General features: G+C 52.4%; 1 protein-coding gene across 4 annotated transcripts in view; it reads left to right on the forward strand.

The window, feature by feature from the left end:
• The first annotated feature begins 1,269 nt into the window (after window positions 1–1,269).
• Window positions 1,270–14,765, forward strand: part of tpcn2 (two pore segment channel 2) — a 54,720-nt gene continuing 41,224 nt past the window's right edge. For 2 of the 4 annotated variants that reach the window (XM_067994127.1, XM_067994130.1), the window contains exons 1-2: window positions 1,270–1,328; window positions 1,562–1,737. In XM_067994127.1, the coding sequence (XP_067850228.1) occupies window positions 1,578–1,737 (160 nt within the window). In that variant the 5' untranslated portion in view covers window positions 1,270–1,328; window positions 1,562–1,577. Of the gene's footprint in view, window positions 1,367–1,561; window positions 1,738–14,765 lie in introns of all 4 variants that reach the window. The other 2 variants (XM_067994126.1, XM_067994129.1) reach the window with 1 other exon arrangement.

Raw genomic sequence — 14,765 nt, forward strand, 5'->3', positions numbered from 1 at the left:
GTAAAAGAAAAAAAACTTGCATTTATATATGCCTTTCATGCCCTCAGGACATCCCTAAGTGCTTTACAACCAATGAAGTACTTTTGACATGTAGTCACTGTTTTAATATAGGGAAATGTGGCAGCTATTTTTTTCTTTTCTATCTTCCCAAGACTTCTATTCCTCTGAGAGAAGGTTACACTGTTGAAGGTGCCATTCTTCGAATGAAATGTTAAACCAAAGCATTGTATACCTATTTCACTGGGCATTTAAGAACTCATGGCATTACTTAAGAACTTCTCCCAGTGTCCTGACCCAACATTCTGCTTTCAACCAACACCATCAAAAACAAATTAGTCACATATCTCATTGCTGTTTGTGGGATCTTTCTGTGTGCAATATTACTGCTGCATTTGCCTCTGTAACATTTGCCTATATAAATGAGTCATTTCTTTCATCAACAAAAAAATAATTGTGTATCTAAAAGACAAACAGATAAGGAACTGTTGGAAATGCACAATTGACTTGTCAGCAACTGTCAAGAGAAAAAACATTTAACAGTACAGTTTGGGTTAAGACCCCCTTTCATACCGAACACGATAACCCAACTTCTCTCTTTACAAATGCTGGTGGATTTTCAGGATATTCTGTTTATAATTCAGATTTCCATCATTTGCAGTTTATTTTTAGTTGTGGGGACAGGTGCTAAATCTTCTAGCGTGGGTGACAATCACTCCCCTGACTCCAACGGAGCCCATTTTTCTTCAAAATATCATCAAATGGCCACCCCAACTATTCCTAGAAGTCGAACTGCAAAGTCTTAAAAAATCTTGAACAATATAACTATGGAGATAAAGAAACACCCACCATCAAAATTAATTTTAAAAAATGCTCATTGTAAATGGCATATTTGTATTAATTAAATGTCAACCTCGAGCAATGAATCACTGCATTTCTTTGAATGGAATTAAAACCACGGGCGTGGTGTGTTTTGTTTTGTTTTTGCACGGGGATGTCAAACCCTCCTCGCTGGTTTGACTGGGCGGGCCGCCTGCAATGCAGCCTTCACCTGGAAAGCAGGTGACATTTCGCCCCTGCCCACACGCTCGGGGTGTTGGCGCGGGGTGCGCTGGGAGTTGTAGTCCGGCCGGGCGACGCTGGCCCCTCGATTCGAATGCGGGCGGACCGATGACGCCGAGGCAACAAAGACTACGACTCCCAGAATGCCCGGGGCTGGCGCGCAGGCGCAGTGTGGGGCCGGGCTTGGCGTTAAATGGTCCGCGGGGAGGGGGAAAAAGTTTGGGATTAACTTTTTTTTGGGGGAGTCTAATGTCCGAAGGAGCAGAGCAGTAAGTTCGCGGGAGGAGGAGGAGAGTGCACGGGAAAAGTTAGTGAGCTTTGTTTGTAAACTTTCAGCCACAATGATGGGATTGCTGGGCTGAGTCTGAAAGAGGAATTAGTTTTGAGGAATTAGTTTTGAGGAAATAGTTTGTGGGTTTGGGCTCGAGTGGCTGCTATTTAAAATGATCTTCGGCGACGAGAATAAGAGTGTGTTTTTTTTCTACCCGTTTTTTTTTTCCAGCGCAAGTTAGGGATTTATGGAGACCGACAAACTCCTGAGACGCAACAGCTCGTCCTGGTATAACATTGATGGGAAGGAGGAGAGTCGGAGATCAGATTCATCGGGACCCAGGAGCAGCAGCAGCCGCAAGAACAGCAGCAGCAGCGGCGGGGGCAGCGGCAGCGGCGGCCAGCTCGGTACGAGGCAACATAGGCGGCGGGGGGGTCAAAGAATAGGGAGCTGGGTGAAGGAGTAGCGTATGGGAGTGAAGGTACATGGAGGGAGGGAGAGAATGAACAAAATACCTGAGGGGGGAGAGAGAGAGAGAGAGAGAAGGAACAAGATACCTGAGGGGGGGGGGAGAGAGAGAGAGAGAGAAGGAACAAGATACCTGAGGGGGGGGGGAGAGAAGGAAGGAAGGAAGGAACAAGATACCTGAGGGAGGGAGGGAGAGAAGGAAGGAAGGAAGGAACAAGATACCTGAGGGAGGGAGGGAGGGAGAGAAGGAAGGAACAAGATAGCTGAGGGAGGGAGAGAAGGAAGGAAGGAACAAGATAGCTGAGGGAGGGAAGGAAGGAACAAGATAGCTGAGGGAGGGAGAGAAGGAAGGAACAAGATAGCTGAGGGAGGGAGAGAAGGAAGGAACAAGATAGCTGAGGGAGGGAGAGACTGAAGGAAGGAACAAGATAGCTGAGGGAGGGAGAGACGGAAGGAAGGAACAAGATAGCTGAGGGAGGGAGAGACGGAAGGAAGGAACAAGATAGCTGAGGGAGGGAGAGACGGAAGGAAGGAACAAGATAGCTGAGGGAGGGAGAGACGGAAGGAAGGAACAAGATAGCTGAGGGAGGGAGAGACGGAAGGAAGGAACAAGATAGCTGAGGGAGGGAGAGACGGAAGGAAGGAAGGAACAAGATAGCTGAGGGAGGGAGAGACGGAAGGAAGGAACAAGATAGCTGAGGGAGGGAGAGACGGAAGGAAGGAAGGAACAAGATAGCTGAGGGAGGGAGAGACGGAAGGAAGGAACAAGATAGCTGAGGGAGGGAGACGGAAGGAAGGAACAAGATAGCTGAGGGAGGGAGAGACGGAAGGAAGGAACAAGATAGCTGAGGGAGGGAGAGACGGAAGGAAGGAACAAGATAGCTGAGGGAGGGAGAGACGGAAGGAAGGAACAAGATAGCTGAGGGAGGGAGAGACGGAAGGAAGGAACAAGATAGCTGAGGGAGGGAGAGACGGAAGGAAGGAACAAGATAGCTGAGGGAGGGAGAGACGGAAGGAAGGAAGGGACAAGATAGCTGAGGGAGGGAGAGACGGAAGGAAGGAAGGGACAAGATAGCTAAGGGAGGGAGAGACGGAAGGAAGGAACAAGATAGCTGAGGGAGGGAGAGACGGAAGGAAGGAAGGAACAAGATAGCTGGGCGAGGGAGAGGAGGAAGCAACAAGATAGCTGAGGGAAGGAACAAGATCCGGAGGGAGGGAAGGAAGGAACAAGATAGCTGGGCGAGGGAGGGAAGGAAGGAACAAGATAGCTGGGCGAGGGAGAGAAGGAAGGAACAAGATAGCTGAGGGAAGGAACAAGATCCGGAGGGAGGGAAGGAAGGAACAAGATACCGGAGGGAGGGAGAGAAGGAAGGAACAAGATACCGGAGGGAGGGAAGGAAGGAACAAGATGGGGGGGGTGGTGGGTGGGGAAGGGAAGGAACAAGATACGGGAGGGAAGGAAGGCAGGAAGGAGCAAGATACCGGAGGGAGCGAAGGAAGGAACAAGATACCGGAGGGAGGGAGAGAAGGAAGGAACAAGATACCGGAGGGAGGGAGAGAAGGAAGGAACAAGATACCGGAGGGAGAGAAGGAAGGAAGGAAGGAAGGAAGGAAGGAAGGAACAAGATCCTGAGGGAGCGAGGGAGGGAGGGAGGGAGGGAGGGAAGGAAGGAAGGAAGGAACAAGATACCTGAGGGAGGGCGAGAAGGAAGGAAGGAACAAGATAGCTGGGAGAGGAGGAAGGAACAAGATGAGGGAGGGAAGGAAGGAAGGAAGAAGATCCTGAGGGAGGGGAGGGAGGGAGGGAAGGAAGGAAGGAACAAGACAGCTGACTGAGGGAGGGAGAGAAGGAACAAGATACCTGAGGGAGGGAGAGAAGGAACAAGATAGTTGAGGGAGGGAAGGAACAAGATACGGGGGGGGAGGGAAGAAAGGAACGAGATACCGGAGGGAGAGAAGGAAGGAACAAGATCCGGAGGGAGGGAAGGACGGAAGGAACAAGATACCTGAGGGAGGGAGAGAAGGAAGGAACAAGACACCTGAGTGAGGGAGAGAAGGAAGGAACAAGATAGCTGAGGGAGGGAGGGAGGGAAGGAAGAAGATAGCTGAGTGAGGGAGGGAAGGAAGAAGATAGCGGAGGGAGGGAGGGAAGGAAGAAGATAGCGGAGGGAGGGAAGGAAGAAGATAGCGGAGGGAGGGAGGGAAGGAAGAAGATAGCGGAGGGAGGGAAGGAAGAAGATAGCGGAGGGAGGGAAGGAAGAAGATAGCGGAGGGAGGGAGGGAGGGAAGGAAGAAGATAGCGGAGGGAGGGAAGGAAGGAAGAAGATAGCGGAGGGAGGGAAGGAAGAAGATAGCGGAGGGAGGGAGGGAAGGAAGAAGATAGCGGAGGGAGGGAGGGAAGGAAGAAGATAGCGGAGGGAGGGAGGGAAGGAAGAAGATAGCGGAGGGAGGGAGGGAGGGAAGGAAGAAGATAGCGGAGGGAGGGAGGGAAGGAAGAAGATAGCGGAGGGAGGGAGGGAAGGAAGAAGATAGCGGAGGGAGGGAGGGAAGGAAGAAGATAGCGGAGGGAGGGAAGGAAGAAGATAGCGGAGGGAAGGAAGAAGATAGCGGAGGGAGGGAGGGAAGGAAGAAGATAGCGGAGGGAGGGAGGGAGGGAAGGAAGAAGATAGCGGAGGGAGGGAAGGAAGAAGATAGCGGAGGGAGGGAAGGAAGAAGATAGCGGAGGGAGGGAAGGAAGAAGATAGCGGAGGGAGGGAAGGAAGAAGATAGCGGAGGGAGGGAAGGAAGAAGATAGCGGAGGGAGGGAAGGAAGAAGATAGCGGAGGGAGGGAAGGAAGAAGATAGCGGAGGGAGGGAAGGAAGAAGATAGCGGAGGGAGGGAAGGAAGAAGATAGCGGAGGGAGGGAAGGAAGAAGATAGCGGAGGGAGGGAGGGAAGGAAGAAGATAGCGGAGGGAGGGAGGGAAGGAACAAGATAGCTGAGGGAGGGAGAGACGGAACAAGATAGCTGAGGGAGGGAGAGACGGAAGGAAGGAACAAGATAGCTGAGGGAGGGAGAGACGGAAGGAAGGAACAAGATAGCTGAGGGAGGGAGAGACGGAAGGAAGGAAGGAACAAGATAGCTGAGGGAGGGAGAGACGGAAGGAAGGAACAAGATAGCTGAGGGAGGGAGAGACGGAAGGAAGGAAGGAACAAGATAGCTGAGGGAGGGAGACGGAAGGAAGGAACAAGATAGCTGAGGGAGGGAGAGACGGAAGGAAGGAACAAGATAGCTGAGGGAGGGAGAGACGGAAGGAAGGAACAAGATAGCTGAGGGAGGGAGAGACGGAAGGAAGGAACAAGATAGCTGAGGGAGGGAGAGACGGAAGGAAGGAACAAGATAGCTGAGGGAGGGAGAGACGGAAGGAAGGAACAAGATAGCTGAGGGAGGGAGAGACGGAAGGAAGGAAGGGACAAGATAGCTGAGGGAGGGAGAGACGGAAGGAAGGAAGGGACAAGATAGCTAAGGGAGGGAGAGACGGAAGGAAGGAACAAGATAGCTGAGGGAGGGAGAGACGGAAGGAAGGAAGGAACAAGATAGCTGGGCGAGGGAGAGGAGGAAGCAACAAGATAGCTGAGGGAAGGAACAAGATCCGGAGGGAGGGAAGGAAGGAACAAGATAGCTGGGCGAGGGAGGGAAGGAAGGAACAAGATAGCTGGGCGAGGGAGAGAAGGAAGGAACAAGATAGCTGAGGGAAGGAACAAGATCCGGAGGGAGGGAAGGAAGGAACAAGATACCGGAGGGAGGGAGAGAAGGAAGGAACAAGATACCGGAGGGAGGGAAGGAAGGAACAAGATGGGGGGGGTGGTGGGTGGGGAAGGGAAGGAACAAGATACGGGAGGGAAGGAAGGCAGGAAGGAGCAAGATACCGGAGGGAGCGAAGGAAGGAACAAGATACCGGAGGGAGGGAGAGAAGGAAGGAACAAGATACCGGAGGGAGGGAGAGAAGGAAGGAACAAGATACCGAAGGGAGAGAAGGAAGGAAGGAAGGAAGGAAGGAACAAGATCCTGAGGGAGCGAGGGAGGGAGGGAGGGAGGGAAGGAAGGAAGGAAGGAACAAGATACCTGAGGGAGGGCGAGAAGGAAGGAAGGAACAAGATAGCTGGGAGAGGAGGAAGGAACAAGATGAGGGAGGGAAGGAAGGAAGGAAGAAGATCCTGAGGGAGGGGAGGGAGGGAGGGAAGGAAGGAAGGAACAAGACAGCTGACTGAGGGAGGGAGAGAAGGAACAAGATACCTGAGGGAGGGAGAGAAGGAACAAGATCTTGAGGGAGGGAGGGAAGGAAGGAACAAGATAGTTGAGGGAGGGAGGGAAGGAACAAGATACGGGGGGGGAGGGAAGAAAGGAACGAGATACCGGAGGGAGAGAAGGAAGGAACAAGATCCGGAGGGAGGGAAGGACGGAAGGAACAAGATACCTGAGGGAGGGAGAGAAGGAAGGAACAAGACACCTGAGTGAGGGAGAGAAGGAAGGAACAAGATAGCTGAGGGAGGGAGGGAAGGAAGAAGATAGCTGAGGGAGGGAGGGAAGGAAGAAGATAGCTGAGTGAGGGAGGGAAGGAAGAAGATAGCGGAGGGAGGGAGGGAAGGAAGAAGATAGCGGAGGGAGGGAAGGAAGAAGATAGCGGAGGGAGGGAGGGAAGGAAGAAGATAGCGGAGGGAGGGAAGGAAGGAAGAAGATAGCGGAGGGAGGGAAGGAAGAAGATAGCGGAGGGAGGGAGGGAAGGAAGAAGATAGCGGAGGGAGGGAGGGAAGGAAGAAGATAGGGGAGGGAAGGAAGAAGATAGCGGGGGGAGGGAAGGAAGAAGATAGCGGAGGGAGGGAAGGAAGAAGATAGCGGAGGGAGGGAAGGAAGAAGATAGCGGAGGGAGGGAAGGAAGAAGATAGCGGAGGGAGGGAAGGAAGAAGATAGCGGAGGGAGGGAGGGAAGGAAGGAAGGAACAAGATAGCTGAGGGAGGGAGAGACGGAAGGAAGGAACAAGATAGCTGAGGGAGGGAGAGACGGAAGGAAGGAACAAGATAGCTGAGGGAGGGAGAGACGGAAGGAAGGAACAAGATAGCTGAGGGAGGGAGAGACGGAAGGAAGGAAGGGACAAGATAGCTGAGGGAGGGAGAGACGGAAGGAAGGAAGGGACAAGATAGCTAAGGGAGGGAGAGACGGAAGGAAGGAACAAGATAGCTGAGGGAGGGAGAGACGGAAGGAAGGAAGGAACAAGATAGCTGGGCGAGGGAGAGGAGGAAGCAACAAGATAGCTGAGGGAAGGAACAAGATCCGGAGGGAGGGAAGGAAGGAACAAGATAGCTGGGCGAGGGAGGGAAGGAAGGAACAAGATAGCTGGGCGAGGGAGAGAAGGAAGGAACAAGATAGCTGAGGGAAGGAACAAGATCCGGAGGGAGGGAAGGAAGGAACAAGATACCGGAGGGAGGGAGAGAAGGAAGGAACAAGATACCGGAGGGAGGGAAGGAAGGAACAAGATGGGGGGGGTGGTGGGTGGGGAAGGGAAGGAACAAGATACGGGAGGGAAGGAAGGCAGGAAGGAGCAAGATACCGGAGGGAGCGAAGGAAGGAACAAGATACCGGAGGGAGGGAGAGAAGGAAGGAACAAGATACCGGAGGGAGGGAGAGAAGGAAGGAACAAGATACCGGAGGGAGAGAAGGAAGGAAGGAAGGAAGGAAGGAAGGAAGGAACAAGATCCTGAGGGAGCGAGGGAGGGAGGGAGGGAGGGAGGGAGGGAGGGAGGGAGGGAAGGAAGGAAGGAAGGAACAAGATACCTGAGGGAGGGCGAGAAGGAAGGAAGGAACAAGATAGCTGGGAGAGGAGGAAGGAACAAGATGAGGGAGGGAAGGAAGGAAGGAAGAAGATCCTGAGGGAGGGGAGGGAGGGAGGGAGGGAAGGAAGGAAGGAACAAGACAGCTGACTGAGGGAGGGAGAGAAGGAACAAGATACCTGAGGGAGGGAGAGAAGGAACAAGATAGTTGAGGGAGGGAAGGAACAAGATACGGGGGGGGAGGGAAGAAAGGAACGAGATACCGGAGGGAGAGAAGGAAGGAACAAGATCCGGAGGGAGGGAAGGACGGAAGGAACAAGATACCTGAGGGAGGGAGAGAAGGAAGGAACAAGACACCTGAGTGAGGGAGAGAAGGAAGGAACAAGATAGCTGAGGGAGGGAGGGAGGGAGGGAAGGAAGAAGATAGCTGAGTGAGGGAGGGAAGGAAGAAGATAGCGGAGGGAGGGAGGGAAGGAAGAAGATAGCGGAGGGAGGGAGGGAAGGAAGAAGATAGCGGAGGGAGGGAGGGAAGGAAGAAGATAGCGGAGGGAGGGAGGGAAGGAAGAAGATAGCGGAGGGAGGGAGGGAAGGAAGAAGATAGCGGAGGGAGGGAGGGAAGGAAGAAGATAGCGGAGGGAGGGAGGGAAGGAAGAAGATAGCGGAGGGAGGGAAGGAAGGAAGAAGATAGCGGAGGGAGGGAAGGAAGAAGATAGCGGAGGGAGGGAGGGAAGGAAGAAGATAGCGGAGGGAGGGAGGGAAGGAAGAAGATAGCGGAGGGAGGGAGGGAAGGAAGAAGATAGCGGAGGGAGGGAGGGAAGGAAGAAGATAGCGGAGGGAGGGAGGGAAGGAAGAAGATAGCGGAGGGAGGGAGGGAAGGAAGAAGATAGCGGAGGGAGGGAGGGAAGGAAGAAGATAGCGGAGGGAGGGAAGGAAGAAGATAGCGGAGGGAAGGAAGAAGATAGCGGAGGGGCGGAGGGAAGGAAGAAGATAGCGGAGGGAGGGAGGGAAGGAAGAAGATAGCGGGGGGAGGGAAGGAAGAAGATAGCGGAGGGAGGGAGGGAAGGAAGAAGATAGCGGAGGGAGGGAAGGAAGAAGATAGCGGAGGGAGGGAAGGAAGAAGATAGCGGAGGGAGGGAAGGAAGAAGATAGCGGAGGGAGGGAAGGAAGAAGATAGCGGAGGGAGGGAAGGAAGAAGATAGCGGAGGGAGGGAAGGAAGAAGATAGCGGAGGGAGGGAAGGAAGGAAGAAGATAGCGGAGGGAGGGAGAGACGGAAGGAAGGAACAAGATAGCTGAGGGAGGGAGAGACGGAAGGAAGGAAGGGACAAGATAGCTGAGGGAGGGAGAGACGGAAGGAAGGAAGGAACAAGATAGCTGAGGGAGGGAGAGACGGAAGGAAGGAACAAGATAGCTGAGGGAGGGAGAGACGGAAGGAAGGAAGGAACAAGATAGCTGAGGGAGGGAGAGACGGAAGGAAGGAACAAGATAGCTGAGGGAGGGAGACGGAAGGAAGGAACAAGATAGCTGAGGGAGGGAGAGACGGAAGGAAGGAACAAGATAGCTGAGGGAGGGAGAGACGGAAGGAAGGAACAAGATAGCTGAGGGAGGGAGAGACGGAAGGAAGGAACAAGATAGCTGAGGGAGGGAGAGACGGAAGGAAGGAACAAGATAGCTGAGGGAGGGAGAGACGGAAGGAAGGAACAAGATAGCTGAGGGAGGGAGAGACGGAAGGAAGGAAGGGACAAGATAGCTGAGGGAGGGAGAGACGGAAGGAAGGAAGGGACAAGATAGCTAAGGGAGGGAGAGACGGAAGGAAGGAACAAGATAGCTGAGGGAGGGAGAGACGGAAGGAAGGAAGGAACAAGATAGCTGGGCGAGGGAGAGGAGGAAGCAACAAGATAGCTGAGGGAAGGAACAAGATCCGGAGGGAGGGAAGGAAGGAACAAGATAGCTGGGCGAGGGAGGGAAGGAAGGAACAAGATAGCTGGGCGAGGGAGAGAAGGAAGGAACAAGATAGCTGAGGGAAGGAACAAGATCCGGAGGGAGGGAAGGAAGGAACAAGATGGGGGGGGTGGTGGGTGGGGAAGGGAAGGAACAAGATACGGGAGGGAAGGAAGGCAGGAAGGAGCAAGATACCGGAGGGAGCGAAGGAAGGAACAAGATACCGGAGGGAGGGAGAGAAGGAAGGAACAAGATACCGGAGGGAGGGAGAGAAGGAAGGAACAAGATACCGAAGGGAGAGAAGGAAGGAAGGAAGGAAGGAAGGAAGGAAGGAACAAGATCCTGAGGGAGCGAGGGAGGGAGGGAGGGAGGGAGGGAAGGAAGGAAGGAAGGAACAAGATACCTGAGGGAGGGCGAGAAGGAAGGAAGGAACAAGATAGCTGGGAGAGGAGGAAGGAACAAGATGAGGGAGGGAGGGAAGGAAGGAAGGAAGGAAGAAGATCCTGAGGGAGGGGAGGGAGGGAGGGAAGGAAGGAAGGAACAAGACAGCTGACTGAGGGAGGGAGAGAAGGAACAAGATACCTGAGGGAGGGAGAGAAGGAACAAGATCTTGAGGGAGGGAGGGAAGGAAGGAACAAGATAGTTGAGGGAGGGAAGGAACAAGATACGGGGGGGGAGGGAAGAAAGGAACGAGATACCGGAGGGAGAGAAGGAAGGAACAAGATCCGGAGGGAGGGAAGGACGGAAGGAACAAGATACCTGAGGGAGGGAGAGAAGGAAGGAACAAGACACCTGAGTGAGGGAGAGAAGGAAGGAACAAGATAGCTGAGGGAGGGAGGGAAGGAAGAAGATAGCTGAGTGAGGGAGGGAAGGAAGAAGATAGCTGAGTGAGGGAGGGAAGGAAGAAGATAGCTGAGTGAGGGAGGGAAGGAAGAAGATAGCGGAGGGAGGGAGGGAAGGAAGAAGATAGCGGAGGGAGGGAGGGAAGGAAGAAGATAGCGGAGGGAGGGAGGGAAGGAAGAAGATAGCGGAGGGAGGGAAGGAAGAAGATAGCGGAGGGAGGGAGGGAAGGAAGAAGATAGCGGAGGGAGGGAAGGAAGGAAGAAGATAGCGGAGGGAGGGAAGGAAGAAGATAGCGGAGGGAGGGAGGGAAGGAAGAAGATAGGGGAGGGAAGGAAGAAGATAGGGGAGGGAAGGAAGAAGATAGCGGAGGGAGGGAGGGAAGGAAGAAGATAGCGGAGGGAGGGAGGGAAGGAAGAAGATAGCGGAGGGAGGGAAGGAAGAAGATAGCGGAGGGAAGGAAGAAGATAGCGGAGGGAGGGAGGGAAGGAAGAAGATAGCGGAGGGAGGGAGGGAAGGAAGAAGATAGCGGAGGGAGGGAGGGAAGGAAGAAGATAGCGGAGGGAGGGAGGGAAGGAAGAAGATAGCGGAGGGAGGGAGGGAAGGAAGAAGATAGCGGAGGGAGGGAGGGAAGGAAGAAGATAGCGGAGGGAGGGAGGGAAGGAAGAAGATAGCGGAGGGAGGGAGGGAAGGAAGAAGATAGCGGAGGGAGGGAGGGAAGGAAGAAGATAGCGGAGGGAGGGAGGGAAGGAAGAAGATAGCGGAGGGAGGGAAGGAAGAAGATAGCGGAGGGAGGGAGGGAAGGAAGAAGATAGCGGAGGGAGGGAAGGAAGAAGATAGCGGAGGGAGGGAAGGAAGAAGATAGCGGAGGGAGGGAAGGAAGAAGATAGCGGAGGGAGGGAAGGAAGAAGATAGCGGGGGGAGGGAAGGAAGAAGATAGCGGGGGGAGGGAAGGAAGAAGATAGCGGAGGGAGGGAAGGAAGAAGATAGCGGAGGGAGGGAGGGAAGGAAGAAGATAGCGGAGGGAGGGAGGGAAGGAAGAAGATAGCGGAGGGAGGGAGGGAAGGAAGAAGATAGCGGAGGGAGGGAAGGAAGAAGATAGCGGAGGGAGGGAGGGAAGGAACAAGATAGCGGAGGGAGGGAGGGAAGGAACAAGATAGCGGAGGGAGGGAGGGAAGGAACAAGATAGCGGAGGGAGGGAGGGAAGGAACAAGATAGCGGAGGGAGGGAAGGAACAAGATAGCGGAGGGAGGGAAGGAACAAGATAGCGGAGGGAGGGAAGGAACAAGATAGCGGAGGGAGGGAGGGAAGGAACAAGATAGCGGAGGGAGGGAGGGAAGGAACAAGATAGCGGAGGGAGGGAGGGAAGGAACAAGATAGCGGAGGGAGGGAGGGAAGGAACAAGATAGCGGAGGGAGGGAGGGAAGGAACAAGATAGCGGAGGGAGGGAGGGAAGGAACAAGATAGCGGAGGGAGGGAGGGAAGGAACAAGATAGCGGAGGGAGGGAGGGAAGGAACAAGATAGCGGAGGGAGGGAGGGAAGGAACAAGATAGCGGAGGGAGGGAGGGAAGGAACAAGATAGCGGAGGGAGGGAGGGAAGGAACAAGATAGCGGAGGGAGGGAGGGAAGGAACAAGATAGCGGAGGGAGGGAAGGAACAAGATAGCGGAGGGAGGGAGGGAAGGAACAAGATAGCGGAGGGAGGGAAGGAACAAGATAGCGGAGGGAGGTAGGGAAGGAACAAGATAGCGGAGGGAGGGAAGGAACAAGATAGCGGAGGGAGGGAGGGAAGGAGCAAGATAGCGGAGGGAGGGAGGGAACAAGATAGCGGAGGGAGGGAGGGACAAGAGGGAGGGAGGGATGGCAGGAACAAGAGGAGGGAGGGAAGGAAGGAATGAACTAACAAAATACGGGAGGGAGGGAAGGCAGGAACAAGATACGGGAGGGAAGGAAGAAAAGAAGGAACAAGATCCCTGGGGGAGGGAGGGTACGAACGAACGAAGGAAGAAGATACTTGAGGGAGGGAGAAATTAGAGTTGAGGTGGCAGATCAGCCACGATCTTGTTGAATGGCGGAGCAGGCTCGAGGGGCCGTATTGCCTATTTCTTATGTAACCAGTGTTTTGTAAAGGTTTAGCATAACTTCTTCGCTTTTGTACTCTGCCTCTATTTATAAAACCAAGGACCCTGTTCCTTTTCACAGCCTTCTCAACTTGTCCTGCCACCTTCAAAGATTTATGTGCATACACCCCATAGTGTCTCTGTTCATGCCCCCTTTAAAATTGTACAATTTAGTTTATATTGCCTGTCCTTATTCTCCCTACCCAAATGAATCACTTCACTTGCATTAAATTTCATCTGCCACGTATCTGCCCATTTCACCAGTCTGTTCATGTCCTCCTCACTATTTACTGCATTTCTGAGTTTAGTCATCTACAAACTTTGAAATTATGTCCTGTATACCCAAGTTCAGGTCATTAATATATATCAAAGAGCAGTGGTCAAAACAGCGACCCATGGGTGACACCACTGCACACTTCTCTGCAGTCTTAAAAGCAACCTTTCACCACTACTATCTGCTTTCTGTCCCTTAGCCAATTTTGTATCCACGTAGCAACTGCCCCTTTAATCCCATGGGCTTCAATTTTGCTAACCAGTCCACTATATGGAACTTTATCAAATGCCTTTGAAAGTCCATATACACATCAACCCCCTCCTTTTATCTCATCAAAGTACTCAATCAAGATGGTCAAACACGATTTGCCTTTAAGTCTGTGCTGGCTTTCATTTATTAACGCATATTTTTCCAAGTGCAAATTAATTTTGTCCTGGATTAATGTATCTAAAAGTTCCCCCACCACTGATGTTGAGCTGATTGGCCTGTAGTTGCTGGGTTTATCCCCCTCCTTTTTTGAACAGGGGTGTAACATTTGCAATCCCCTGGCACCACGCCCATATCTGAGGGTTGGAAGGTTGTGGCCAGGGCCTCTGCAATTACCGCCTTTACTTCCCTCATCGACCTAGGGTGCATCCCATCGACCAAAGGCCAGATGACTTTTCTACTTTGAGCGCTGCCGACCTTTTGTTTTAGCACTTCCTCTTTATTTTTATCTTACCTAATTTCTCTGCTACCTCCTGTTAGTGTGACATTGGCAGCATCCTCTTTAGTGAAAGCAGATGCAGAGTACTCATTTAGTATCTCAGCCATGCCCTCTGCCTCCACAAGAAGATATCCTTTTTGGCCGTTGATGTAGTTTTTGCCTCAACCACTATCTCAGTGAATTCTACATCCTCACACACCTTTTAGGTATCTCCTTCCCTTGGTTCTCAAGCTCTTGTATCTATGACCTTGTTCTTGACTCCTTAACTACTGGGAACAGTGTTCTTCTATTTACCCTGTCCCGTCCTTTCTATTATATTGCCCTGTAATCTGTGTTCTAATTTTTAAAAAAAATACCCAATTTTTCACAACTTCATTGTTCGCAAAATTAAAGCCCATGCGATTTAAAGGGACAGTGGCAGTGTGGATACAAGATTGGCTAGGGGGCAGAAAGTAGATAGTAGTGGGGTGAAGAAAGAGGGAGGAGGGGTAAACAGTGAAGTGGGGGCAGGTCCTTTGAATCTTGTTGACCTCTGTTCCTAGAATCATAGAAAGTTACGGCACAGAAGGAAGCCATTCGGCCCATTGTGTCTGTGCTGGCTGAGAAAGAGCTATCCAGCTTCATCCCACTTTCCAGCACTTGGTCTGTAACCCTGTAGGTTATGGCACTTCAAGTGCTCATCCAAGAACTTTTTAAATGAGTTGAGGGTTTCTGCCTCTACCACCCTTTTAGGCAATGGGTTCCAGACCCTCACCACCCTCTGGGTGAAAAGATTTCTCCTCCGTTCCCCGCTAATCCTTCTACCAATTACTTCAAATCTATGCCCCCTGGTCACTGACCCCTCTGCTCATGTAAGGAATCTTACAACACCAGGTTATAGTCCAACAGTTTTATTTGAAAATCACAAGCTTTCGGAGCTTACCTCCTTCGAGGGAAATAGTTCCTCCCTATCCACTTTATCTAGCCTTGTCATAATTTTATATACCTCAATTAAATCTCCCCTTAGCCTCCTTTGTTCCAAAGAGAACAACCCAAGCTTATCTGATCTTTTCTCATAGCTAAAATTCTCTAGCCCTGGCAACATCCTCGTAAATCTCCTTTGTACCCTTTCTAGTGCAATCACATCTTCCCTGTAATGTGGTGATCAGAACTGTATGCCTTACTCAAGCTGTGGCCTAACCAATATTTTATACAGTTCTAGCATAACCTCCCTGCTCTTATATTTTATGCTTTGGCTAATAAAGGAAAATATCCTGTGCCTTTTTAACCACCTTATCTGCC

This window comes from Heptranchias perlo, chromosome 12, assembly GCF_035084215.1.
Source record: "Heptranchias perlo isolate sHepPer1 chromosome 12, sHepPer1.hap1, whole genome shotgun sequence".
Lineage (NCBI taxonomy): Eukaryota > Metazoa > Chordata > Chondrichthyes > Hexanchiformes > Hexanchidae > Heptranchias > Heptranchias perlo.